This window comes from Erpetoichthys calabaricus, chromosome 8 (assembly GCF_900747795.2).
Source record: "Erpetoichthys calabaricus chromosome 8, fErpCal1.3, whole genome shotgun sequence".
Classification (NCBI taxonomy): domain Eukaryota; kingdom Metazoa; phylum Chordata; class Cladistia; order Polypteriformes; family Polypteridae; genus Erpetoichthys; species Erpetoichthys calabaricus.
Window position 1 is genome coordinate 51,452,632 of NC_041401.2, and position 12,606 is coordinate 51,465,237.

A 12,606-nucleotide genomic window follows, 5' to 3' on the forward strand; every position below is an offset into this window, starting at 1 on the left:
ACCTTGTTCACTGAATTATTTACTGAAAATGTACCTTTTTCACTTATGACAAGTTTGTGGCAATTTGTTATATTTTGTTGTTTTAGCACCATGGCACAGTGGTTAGTAGATTACCCATTTCAGAGAATAAATAAGCACTAAAGTCATTTCATCCACTTTAGAGCTGTTACAATTTCTGAGAGAAAAAATGTTGCAGGACATCTTCCCAAATGTCGACATTGCCACAAAAAAGTGGTGAGCGATCTTTCTCCAAGCTGTGGCTAGTGGTGAAGAATAGGCTCAGATCCACAGAGACAGAAAAGACCGATATATTTGACTCTGATGTCAATTGACCATGATCTGGCTCAGAAACTGGATATCAGAGCTCTGATTAAGGACTTTGATCCAAAGAAATCTAGAAAAGTACCATTTTGAAAAGCAAACATTTGCCAATGCAGTATTTGATATTCATTCTTTTGTAGTCATTTGCATTAGGGCTCTGTAGTTAACTTTTCATACCTTGGTTTGTGATGGTACAGTGCATCCGGAAAGTATTCACAGCGCAACACTTTTTTCACATTTTGTTATGTTACAGCCTTACTCCAAAATGGTTTAAATTCATTTTTTTCCTCAGAATTCTGCACACAACACCCCATAATGACAATGTGAAAAAATATTACTTGAGGTTTTTGCAAATTTATTAAAAATAAAAAAACTGAGAAAACACATGTACATAAGTATTCACAGCCTTTGCTCAATACTTTGTCAATGCACCTTTGGCAGCAATTCCAGCCTCAAGTCTTGTTGAATATGATGCCACAAGCTTGGCACTCCTATCCTTGGCCAGTTTCGCCCATTCCTCTTTGCAGCACCTCTCATGCTCCATCGGGTTGGATGGTAAGCGTCAGTGCACAGCCATTTTAAGATCTCTCCAGAGATGTTCAATCGGATTCAAGTCTGGGCTCTGGCTGAGCCACTCAAGGACATTCACAGAGTTGTCCTGAAGCCACTCCTTTGATATCTTGACTGTGTGCTTAGGGTCGTTGTCCTGCTGAAAGATGAACCGTCGCCCCAGTCTGAGGTCAAGAGCACTCTGGAGCAGGTTTTCATCCAGGATGTCTCTGTACATTGCTGCAGTCATCTTTCCCTTTATCCTGACTAGTCTCCCAGTTCCTGCCGCTGAAAAACATCCCCACAGCATGATGATGCCACCACCATGTTTCACTGTAGGGATGGTGCCAGGTTTCCTCCAAACGTGACGCCTGGCATTCACACCAAAGAGCTCAATCTTTGTCTCATCAGACCAGAGAATTTTCTTTCTCATGGTCTGAGAGTCCTTCAGGTACCTTTTGGCAAACTCCTGGCGGGCTGCCATGTGCCTTTTACTAAGGAGTGGCTTCCGTCTGGCCACTCTACCATACAGGCCTGATTGGGGGATTGCTGCAGAGATGGTTGTCCTTCTGGAAGGTTCTCTTCTCTCCACAGAGGACCCCTGGAGCTATGACAGAATGACCATCAAGTTCTTGGTCACCTAACTCACTAAGGCTCTTCTCCCCTGATCGCTCAGTTTAGATGGCCGGCCAGCTCCTGGTGGTTTCGAACTTCTTACACTTACGGATGATGGAGGTCACTGTGCTCATTGGGACCTTCAAAGCAGCAGAAATTTTTCTGTAACCTTCCCCAGATATGTGCCTCGAGACAATCCTGTCTCGGAGGTCTACAGACAATTCCTTTGACTTCATGCTTGGTTTGTGCTCTGACATGAACTGTCAACTGTGGGACCTTATATAGACAGGTGTGTGCCTTTCCAAATGTCCAACCAACTAAATTTACCACAAGTGGACTCCAATTAAGCTGCAGAAACATCTCAAGGATGATCAGGGGAAACAGGATGCACCTGAGCTCAATTTCGAGCTTCACGGCAAAGGCTGTGAATACTTATGTACATGTGCTTTCTCAATTTTTTTATTTTTAATAAATTTGCAAAAATCTCAAGTAAACCTTTTTCACGTTGTCATTATGGGGTGTTGTGTGTAGAATTCTGAGGAAAAAAATGAATTTAATCCATTTTTGGAATAAGGCTGTAACATAACAAAATGTGGAAAAAGTGATGCGTTGTGAATACTTTCCGGATGCACTGTAACTTCTCATGTGTGCAGCAATGACTAATCAAAAAAGTAAGCCTTGATACAGCATACTTTTTTCTGTTCTTCAGATTTGTAATTTTAATACTAAGACTCTGTAGTAGTCATTTACTTTACTCTGTGTGACTCTGTGAATTTGAAGTTGATGTGTATAATACTCATAGTATACTTATGTAGGTGGGGACCCAAAAAAGCCCCTAGCCGTGATTTTGGCCCACTGCTTATGGAGGTCAGAAATGACGTAGGCCTGACATTTGTATTAATAATCCTAGGAGGTGTTGGTGCAGTGGTTGCTTGCTGCACCTGCATGAATCTAGCACCTTCAGCTTGAACCTGTTGCCCAGCTGCCACCTGTCAAGAGTTTGCAAATTCTTCCAATGGCCTAATTTCATGGTACCATGCACAGATTTTATTCTTAATTCCCCAAACATATGCATGTTAGGTTAACTGGTGGTTCTAAACGGGCCCAAGTGTTGATGAGTGTAACTTGATGTGAACTGGTCCAGGTTTGGCTTCTGCCTTACGCCTAAGGACCCCATGATAGGTTTTTGCCTCCACAACCCTAAACTTAGTTTAAGAATCAGTCAGTGTGTTTACACACACTGTCATAAATGTGTTAGTCACAGAAACTCTGTTTCAAAAATTCCAGGTGGATCCTTTTTCCAATAAGGGAAACTTAGATGTTAGTCTTTGAGAAACCAAGTTAACAAATATTGACTTTTTCACAATAAACCTGGTTATGTTGCGATTTAGATGCTTAGCCAGGTTGCAGTTAAGGATTTCTAGATCTGTACGAGTCCACTTTACTCTGTTAGTTAGAAAACAGTGGAAGCATCCACAAAGATAAATTTCCTGAGGAAAATTCTGGGGTGATTGCATTATTCTTTCTCCTGGTTGAAGTGACCTATCTTAATATTTCAGAAATCGATACATTTAAGTTGAAGAGCTGAATGTACAGTTCTAAATTCAGCAGCACAGTCTCGAGAGACACAGGCTTCACTGCTTGTTAGTTTGGTGTATATGTAAATGCACTCAGTGTATATATCAGTGACTGTCAGGCAATTTTTAAATTTTCTGTGTCTGCAAGAATTCCCCCTAAGGGTAGTTATATACCTGTGGAGTTCACATTTTCTTTTCGATTTTTTTTACCGTGTAAAACATACAAAGTGTTGTAAAGTATAAAGGTTTTATATTTAAAATAAGCAAATCATCTGTATATTTCTTTACTGTGTACATGGCATTCCTGGGACACCTCTGGCTAGGTCAGTCTGTGCTTTGTTCCACAGTTGGCAAACTAGTAAACCACCTGCTCAATCTCTATTTTTCATGGCCAAACCGAATAGCTGACTGTGACATCCTGACTGGCTACTTCCTCTCGGTCACTTGTGCTTTTACTCTTTCTGTCATTGAATCTTTTCTTAGTCATTGCCAGAGTGGGGACCTGCTCATAGGCTTTCCCCTTCCCTAACAAACAGATGTATAACATATGGGGTCGGGGTTTTGTAAAGTTTTTTTAGGATCAAATGTCTTTACTTTACACAACATGTAAGGAATAGGCACCTAAATAGTTACTACCTGGGCATCTTTAATTTTTGTTTTTTTTTCTCTTAGGATTTTTATTTATGAAGAAAGGCAAAATATGGAAACCAATTCAGTACTGAGTTTACTGAATGATGGATCCTTGTATGTTCATTTATTCAATGTCTGGTGTCACCAGCTACGTCATGAAATCCCAGCTGTTATCATTCTTACATATAATGAAGTTTTACTACAGTCAAATAAAAATCAATATAGTTGTTATCAAAAATGTAATAGAAAATATAAATTCATACATACATTTTTTAATCATCTTTTTTTCCAGTTTCAGGAGAACAGATAGGAAATAGCCTAAAGCTCAAAATCCACCACAACATTTGAGGTTGGTAATTAAACCCTGGCCCCTATACCCCTTCCCTCCCATAAAAAATGAATAACTTCACATTCTATTTGCTTTTCCTGGTTATGATCACTGCTGTAACATGCCACACTGAAGAGACCAGGCCATCATGTCCCCGAAGCATTTTTTAACTTCTTTCAGAGAATTCTCACACACTATTCTAGAGTGTCCTGTCTCTCCCTCCAGTGGCACATGCCTAACACACCACCATGGGATGCTCCCTGAAGGCACTATATGCCCAAAGTACCCCAGTTGGCTCCCATTGATCCAACGAAGCTGCAGTTTTATTCCAAGATCCTCTTGTATTGCTGATATCCTTACACTCTGTCGGAGACTAAGCCCAACAGCCCTCCACAGGAACCTCATTTCAATGACATGCACTCACAATCAACTTGAGCTACCCAAAACTCATGCCTATAGATGAGGATGATGATTAAATCAGAAGTTTCTTTCAAGCACTTAGCTTCTTCTTTACCACTATGGCTTGGTGTAACTTCTGCAATAATACAGCATCACTTACAGTATTTGTCAGTCAATCTCATCATCACCTCCATCTTCACTTGGTAATAATGTAAATGCCCATGCTAATTATGCAAATAATTACTCAATCTGCTTATATATTTTTAACTATTACACATTCTTTCTCCATTTTAGACCAAAATGTACTAATATCTTTGGTGGTACCAGTAAGTCAAACACTGCAATATTAAATATATTTTATCTGTTGAACAAATTTATTTGTTGTTTGCAATTAACAAGACATATAAAAAACCTTACTTTGGGCTTTACAAGTTAAGAATCTTTATGTTCTGAAACTAAAGGAAATCATAATTATCTTGAGAACAGCAAATGATGAGGATGTGTCTTGGTTTTGTAATGAAAATCACTTAGAATAATGAATGTAGGTGCTATTAGTTTGATCCGTAGATGTAATTCAAAAGTGGTTAACGTTCTGTTGCAAAAATCAGAAGTATCAAACACTAGAAAAGTAACTTCCTGCAGAACAGGCCACTTCTTGTAAGATAATCCATCACCTCAGAACCTAGCGTAGAATTGGACCAAAATCTTAACCAACAAGACACCATTTCAATTTGCAATCCTTATAAAACTGGCTGCTATTTCATAGGAACAGCTTGTCCAAAGGCTGCTGGGTTCTAGATGGCGCAAGTACATAATTTATAATATTTATCCCATTATTGTTTTTTGTATTTTTCTCCATTAGATACAGGTCATTCTATTGGGCCAATTACTTCCTCGAAAAAAAATGCTGTAAAATGAACTGCATTGTAAGTATAAAAATGTATATAGGAAACAAGAGAAGCCAGTCTTTGCTATTCATCACAATAGGAATATATATTAGAACCCGTAAAGTTTTAGTTTATTCATATAATATAAAATAACAGACAGATATGGAATAAAAAAGTACATAATCAGTTTTCATGTGCAAAAAGGATATGCTTTCAAAATATGACATTGTTTGACATTGTACTGCTTCACTGAGACAAATTATACATTGTAATGCTTAAAGTACTGTACTAACACTCTGCCTTGTATATGGCATTTGATTAAAAATTTCCAGAAGTTAATTATTCAGAAATCAAACACATTTTCAGCGTATATCCTGTTTGTATGAAAGTGCAAAAAAGAGGAGTCACTTTTTTATTAAAAATAATGACAAAATGTACACAAAAAATAAACTATTTACAAGCCCAAGACCTGAAATTTAGGTACAGAGGATGGTTTGTGTTAATTTAATTTTGTCAAAACGTACTAAGAGTACAGGGACAAAAATAAAATAATAGTGTAAAAAAATAAAATGAATCTCAAATAGTGCATACAAATATGACAAAATAGACAGAAAAATACAGGTGGTTTTGAAATAGTTAAGTTATTCATTAAACCTTTAACATCAAATAATTCAACTGATATTACTAATGTGATGTAATTACTTTATTGCTTGAAACATTAAAATAATATTTGCTACAGGTTGAGTTTGCCTGAATATATTCTCAAATTTTAATGGCTTAATAATATAATTTTAATGTATATGGCATAGATGTATATTAATACAAGTTGGAAAGTGTTACTAAAACTGAAACACTTAGATTTACTCACATATCATTCAGGATTTTATCACAGCCTTATAACAAAACATTTCAAAACATCCATCCTTCCATCCATTAATCTTCTGAACCTGCCTACTCAGGGTTTTGGGTGTTTCAAAAATGGATTTAAGTTAATGCGATAATGTTTCATAATTTTTTACTATACTAATCAGTCGATCTTAACTATATTTCTAATAAGGCTGATCAATTCAATATATAAGAAATTAAAATAAAAACCTGTATCTGCCAATAACAGATTTCTATCTTTTACCTATTAAATGCTATGTGTTACTGTGCAATATTAATACATGACTAATGTCTTAATATTAAATCATAAAGCCATTTTATCCTGAATGCCGAAGTACACTTTCATATGTCCATATTAATAAACAGTATAGTTAAAGAGAAATGTTCCAATTTTAAGGCTTCACAGTTTAAAAAGCATGTATGAATATTTTTGTTAAATTTCAACATCTGCATTATTTTAAAATCTTTTTCAGAATAGTACACTCGAGGGAAAACTACATGGAAGGTTTACATTCGTCATGCAGAGGGATATATTTCCTTTCTGGGAATGTTGCAGACTCAAATGCAGGGTAAAACAAAGTTGTTTTGTTTTTGTTTTGATTAAAATAATTATTTTCCATAAACATGATTACTATAAAAATCTTTATGGGCTGTATACAAATGGCAATACAAATATGTATCTATTACTCTTACATGTCTTCTATATACAGATTTCCATGTAACAAATTAAAAGATTTTTTATCAGTAAATTACATTATATGTAAATCATTATATAAATATATACTCTGTCCTGTTTAACAATTACATTTAAACAGTACATTAATACTTAACAAATTAGACTAGTTCTTTGATAATGTCTTACAATATATTTTATGAGTGGCATTTGTTTCCATTCCAGCTTTGTAAACTGCAGGACATGTATAATATTTATTAATAATTCTTTTTCCCTTACAGCTTTATTCTTAAAACCTTTGTATTGTGTATAAGATACTAGCATTACATAGCTCAGTGTTACTAATTTATGGGTTTATGAATTCAGCCAACAGGTATATGGCAATTACAATTTGTGGTTAAAACATTAAATGTGGTGCAGTAGAGTTCAAGTAATTTTTAAAATGATCAAGGTCATGGAAACCTGAAATATGAAGTCACCAGGTGGACCTACTTAAGAAACAGAATATCATCAGATATTAAAAAAATGCTGACTGCAAAACACCCACTCCAGCTACAAATTGCATTGCAGTATAAGAAGTGCATTCCTCTTCTGGTGATATCAGGTCAGCATGGGGGAGGTAGAGATTTGCAATTCTAGGGCATATTTTAAGCTTACAAGAAGGGGAACTGCTTGTAGTTTTTAAGAAATGCTTTATAAGACAATTTACTTCAAATGTCTGCTGATGCATTCAGGTTCTGTCAAGATTAAACATAATGAAAATATAAATATAAACTTTACAAAACTCTGTCTAGTAAGAATTATATGGTAACAAATATCTTCATAATAATATTTTTAATTGACAATATTAATTGAATTATCCATAAATAAAACACACTCTTTCATTGGCCTTGCTTTGGAAAGCAACTGTTCTTATGCTCTTTAACATAAACCTTAGAGGAAGGATGGTATATAATTTTTCTGTTTTAAACTTAACATACCAATAGGCAGTTAGTTTTTATAAGAGGAATATCCTTCTACAATACAAAGTAAACCAATCAATCTACTTTTGAATGTTAATGGACAATACATTATTTTCACTAGTGTTATTGCAATGTACGCACAGTTGTACCAAAATATAAAAATGACTTGGAAATTATCCATTAGGCAGCATGTTTCAAATTGTGTAAACTTGTATGTTTTTATAGAGCATTTTGAGTACCTGCAATATCACAAAGCCATTATACCTTTAAACACCATTTAGCAGTGGTTAAACAATATAATAAAATGTACTGGAAGTTACGAAATGCATGACATTTTTTAGCACTAGGTGCAAGGTTCTTGGTTAATTGGTTATATTTATAAGGTCCAAATTAAGGAAGCAAAACTTCAAAATCTGCCAAAAAAAAATCAAAAGAATGTCAGAGACAATCTGACAGGTGCTTTTATGATTAATGCTGATCAAAATGTAAAAAAAGTTGCAATATTGCTTTTCCCCCAGATGTGCTACAAAACAGAAACAAAAGGCAGCCTTTACCATTTTTTATAATAAAGTCAGCTACTTTATCAGAAAGTCACTACTCCTCATGTTTTTAATTTGGCTACTTTTATTCGAGCATGGTCATTTCCAAGAGAAATTACAAATTAAAAATTCAATAATACTTTTACAAAGACATTTCAGGAAAAGAATTTTTCTGTCATGGTATCATACATTGTATTTTAACAGTCCCTCTTCATTTTATAGCTAAAAAACAAGATGAAGAAAGTGGAATTTATTTATTTTTCAGTCGAAAATACAGTGTTTTCACAAGATCGTATCAAAAGTTCCCAAATTTGGAATTTCCAGTAACTGGAAAAATAAAATAAAATAATAAAATTGAAAATTTGCATTTCACAATTAATGTTTCAAAACACAATAAATGCTCTCTTTACGTAAAATTTGCCCCAATGATCAACGCCATGTTCCTTTTTACTAAAATATATCTATATATTGAAGAACTATAATACTGTACACTACAGTATGAAATAAATAAAATTAGGAAATATAAAATGAGCCACATAAATAAAATGTTATTTAACCTAAAATAAAATGAATGCAAATTTTTTGTTGAAAAAGTTTGGTGTAATACTGACAAAAGTTAATGAAAAAAATAATAAAATAAAAAGTACAGAAAATTGCACAAACATATGTAAACTAAGGAACTGCTGCCTATTTTTCTAATACTGACATGGGTGCTTCAAAGAACAAGGTGAGCTATTTCGTAACACTGAAGCTGGTGCAAAGGTAACAAGAGTCACCTTCCTTTACACTGTACAAGGATGGCACTTGCAGAAACACACAGATTAAAAGGTTTGCATATAAGGCTTTTTCTTATAAAACCACCTTACAAAAGGCTTTCTCCTTCATTTTTCACACATTACCCTCTTGCTTTGCATTACATTATTCTTCATATCAAAGTTGCTTTAAGACTTTAATATCTTAAAATCACACAGGCGTTGCTTAAGTTCCTTCATATAAAGAAAAATCGGAGGCCTAAAACTGTGTGGTTAGTTGGCCTGACAATTGGGCAAAAACAATAAACAACACATTAAGTGATAGCTACTGTAGGTAATAATACTGATGAAATGTAGTGGGGACACTACTGCTTTTAACACTGTATAAATATACATAGGCAATACTTTTTTATTATTATAATTTTTGTAGTGATTATAGAAGCGGAGTGCAATTTTTACAAGTTACTAGTTTGTGCTATAAATACTATGAAACACAAGGTTTTTAGAATGTTAGCACCACACATTTTTTAGGCCTTAATACTGTACAGTTAATTATTTTTGTTGTATTTTTTCTTGTTTTGCATAATGCAGCTTCTTTTCTCCCAGCTCCAACTCTCAACACTGTCTCTGTTGGCAGAACTGCCTCTCCCTCTTTAAGTCCAACAACAAAAGCTTCCTGGAAGCATCAGGCACGTGCATGTACAGCTTAACACAGCAGTGTGTTTGTTTAAATCAAGCAGGTAACAATACTACTGGGGAAGAAAAAAAAAAAAAACTAAAGGAAGCTTAGAATGCAGTAGTCCATTACATGCCATCTTCCATATTGTCCTCCTCATGATCTGATTTGGTTTCTGTTTTTCCATCAACTGAACTATCATCCATAGAGTGGTCTCCATTCTCTTCATCATCTCTTAATGTTTCTGGATCTGTATCCATACTTTTATTTTCACTTTCTTCTTCCTCTTCTTCAAATTCTTCATCCTGCCTCCCTATCTTCACATATCCCACTTCACCATCTTTGTCATGCTCTCTCATACGCTCGTCTCCATCCCTAAGCATTCCATCCCGCTCTTCTGAGTCCGAGTACCCCTGAGGAGTGATGCTCTGTAAGTAGGCGCGATTCATCAGCAGCTCTGTTGGTTCTAAGTGACCCTTTTCCCTGGCCTCTCTCTCAGCAGCCTCTCTTTCTTCTGCTTCCCTCTTGCAGTAGGAATACCTGTGGTTCATGTGCTGTGAATAGGATCCAGAGTGTGAGAACCTTTTGCCACATTTATCACACTGGTATGGCTTTTCGCCTGAGTGCAGTCGCGAATGTTCAATTAGATGGTGTTTATGTTTAAATGCTTTCTTACAAATCTGACACTGATGAGGCCGTTTACCTAAAATGAAAAAATAAAAAAACAAATTAAACCATTTGCATTTTTAAGTCAGCAATATAAATGATAATAATAAAGAACATCAGAAAAACTGTAGATTCTTCCGATAACTCCATGTGAAACTTCAAATATACAGTTACAATATTTCTAGTGCCTTATTAAATGTGTTCTAATGTGAATAATGATGACTGAAGCAAAATCCATTGTCACCATTATGTAAAGCTGCTTTATACCCCATGAGTTACAGACATAGGTGCTTTGGATTCATATAATACTTATATTGCCTTGAGGGCCCAATCATTTTTAGTTTCACCCATCTAAACTCCACAACTTATTTGAGTTTTAAAGACACACACAAGAGAAAATGTAAAGTTGAATGTGTGACTCAAACATGACTATAATTTGAAAAATAATAAGTACAGTATCAACATTACTCATTATGTAATAATATATATAATAAGACCATTATTTCCAATTTTAGACAAGAATACTGTGTCATAAGGATGAAAACCATTTATAAAATGAACATAGAAAAACAGTATTTTATGTTTTCCTCATTAATTAGGTTGTTTTCAGTCATGTTTGATCATTTTGTGCTCAGTATTACTGCATTATTCAACCTCTCCGGAACTCTCTTCTGAAGAAAATATGTAATAAATGCAATCTGTTATTGCAAAGAATGACTTTTAAGGTAATGTGTTTTTTTTATTAACCTTAATAATCAGTCAGAAAATTGATTATTTCGAAGGCCACTGAAACTTAAATATTGAAGAATGTGCTAAAGGTGTATAATATTCAAATTTATTACCAGTTAACAGTATTGGAAATACAGAAGAATGGTTAACATAAATCATAAAACAAGGTTTCACTTATAGCATTTCAGTCAGCTGGTGAGTGATGTCTGAAGCCTAGTGCTTTGGCCAAGCGTGCACATATACTTCTGGCTAATTCCTTGCCACAATCACACTGGAATGCCGTGAGCCTCCTTTGTGACTGAATTTCACGAAGTACGGTTTAAAAAGAAAAGACAGACATTCCTGCCTGTGTAATATTGTCAAACAAAAAGTAATGGTATGAAAATGTGATACAAGTGTGTGAGAAAGAGCTCTGAATGGTAACAAAATATTAATCTTGGAATAAAATGGCAGTAGTATGGGATATGGCCATGGTAAATGGCACAGAATTAATTGGACTTTATCTTAAGCAATGGATTATTGTAAATATATCTTGCACTTTAACCAAGGCCATGACTCCATAGTAATCTGGTAATATATATTAAGATAACACTAAGAGTGAAGAAAAACGTTTTCAAACAGGAATAAAAAATATTAAAGAAAAAGAAATTACATAAGTACGATTAAATGTAAAAAAAAAAAAAAAATTAAGAAGACAAAACATAAAAAGGCATCAGGTAAAATAAGTGTCCAGAACAGTATATACCTGTGTGTTCATATTTGTGTCTTAGGAGAGAACTGCTCTTCTGGAATGTTTTGTCGCACAAGTCACACGCGTACATACCACTTTCTGTCTTCTTAATCTTCTTCCGGGACAGACAGGAGTCTGAGTCTGTCACGTCATCCAGTCCTGACATATAATCTGTTGTCCCGTCTAGCAGCTCCCCCTACAAAATAAACATTTTCTCAGTCTACATCTGTCCCATAGTAATTCATTCAGTTAAAAATGGAACATGTACAGTTTAGATTATATTCTTTATGTTGTGGAAAACATTTTACAAGAACTCTATGTATTTATCTTGGGTCATAATTTTTCAATATACAGTATATAATATTATAAAGATGCTTACATAAAGCGAGAAATATTCAGATCAATTCCAAATGCTCCAGATGCTTAAAGAATAAAGACTAAAATAAAACACATCAACTGAAACTATAATTAGACTAATATACCCTTAGAGTATAATTTTTCTTTAGTTATGAATAATAGGATACATTCCATTATTACAGGGTTGAGACATGTTTTTGCCAATATTGCCATGGTGCATATAATTTACACAACGCTTTCTCCCCTGTTACAATTCAAATGTTTTATTAATGGTCAAGTTATATTAAATTGTGTTGTATTTTCCATCCGACCATCCATTTTTCAAAAACCT

At 34.5% G+C, this 12,606-nt stretch overlaps 1 protein-coding gene across 5 annotated transcripts in view; it reads right to left on the reverse strand.

Moving 5' to 3' along the window:
• Positions 1-4,113: 4,113 nt before the first annotated feature.
• Positions 4,114-12,606, reverse strand: part of LOC114655488 (zinc finger E-box-binding homeobox 2-like) — a 121,252-nt gene continuing 112,759 nt past the window's right edge. For 3 of the 5 annotated variants that reach the window (XM_051931080.1, XM_051931081.1, XM_051931083.1), the window contains 2 exons: positions 11,934-12,114; positions 4,114-10,496 (listed from right to left, as the gene is read on the reverse strand). In XM_051931080.1, the coding sequence (XP_051787040.1) occupies positions 9,922-10,496; positions 11,934-12,114 (756 nt within the window). In that variant the 3' untranslated portion in view covers positions 4,114-9,921. The remainder of the gene's footprint in view (positions 10,497-11,933; positions 12,115-12,606) is intronic. The other 2 variants (XM_051931082.1, XM_051931084.1) reach the window with 1 other exon arrangement.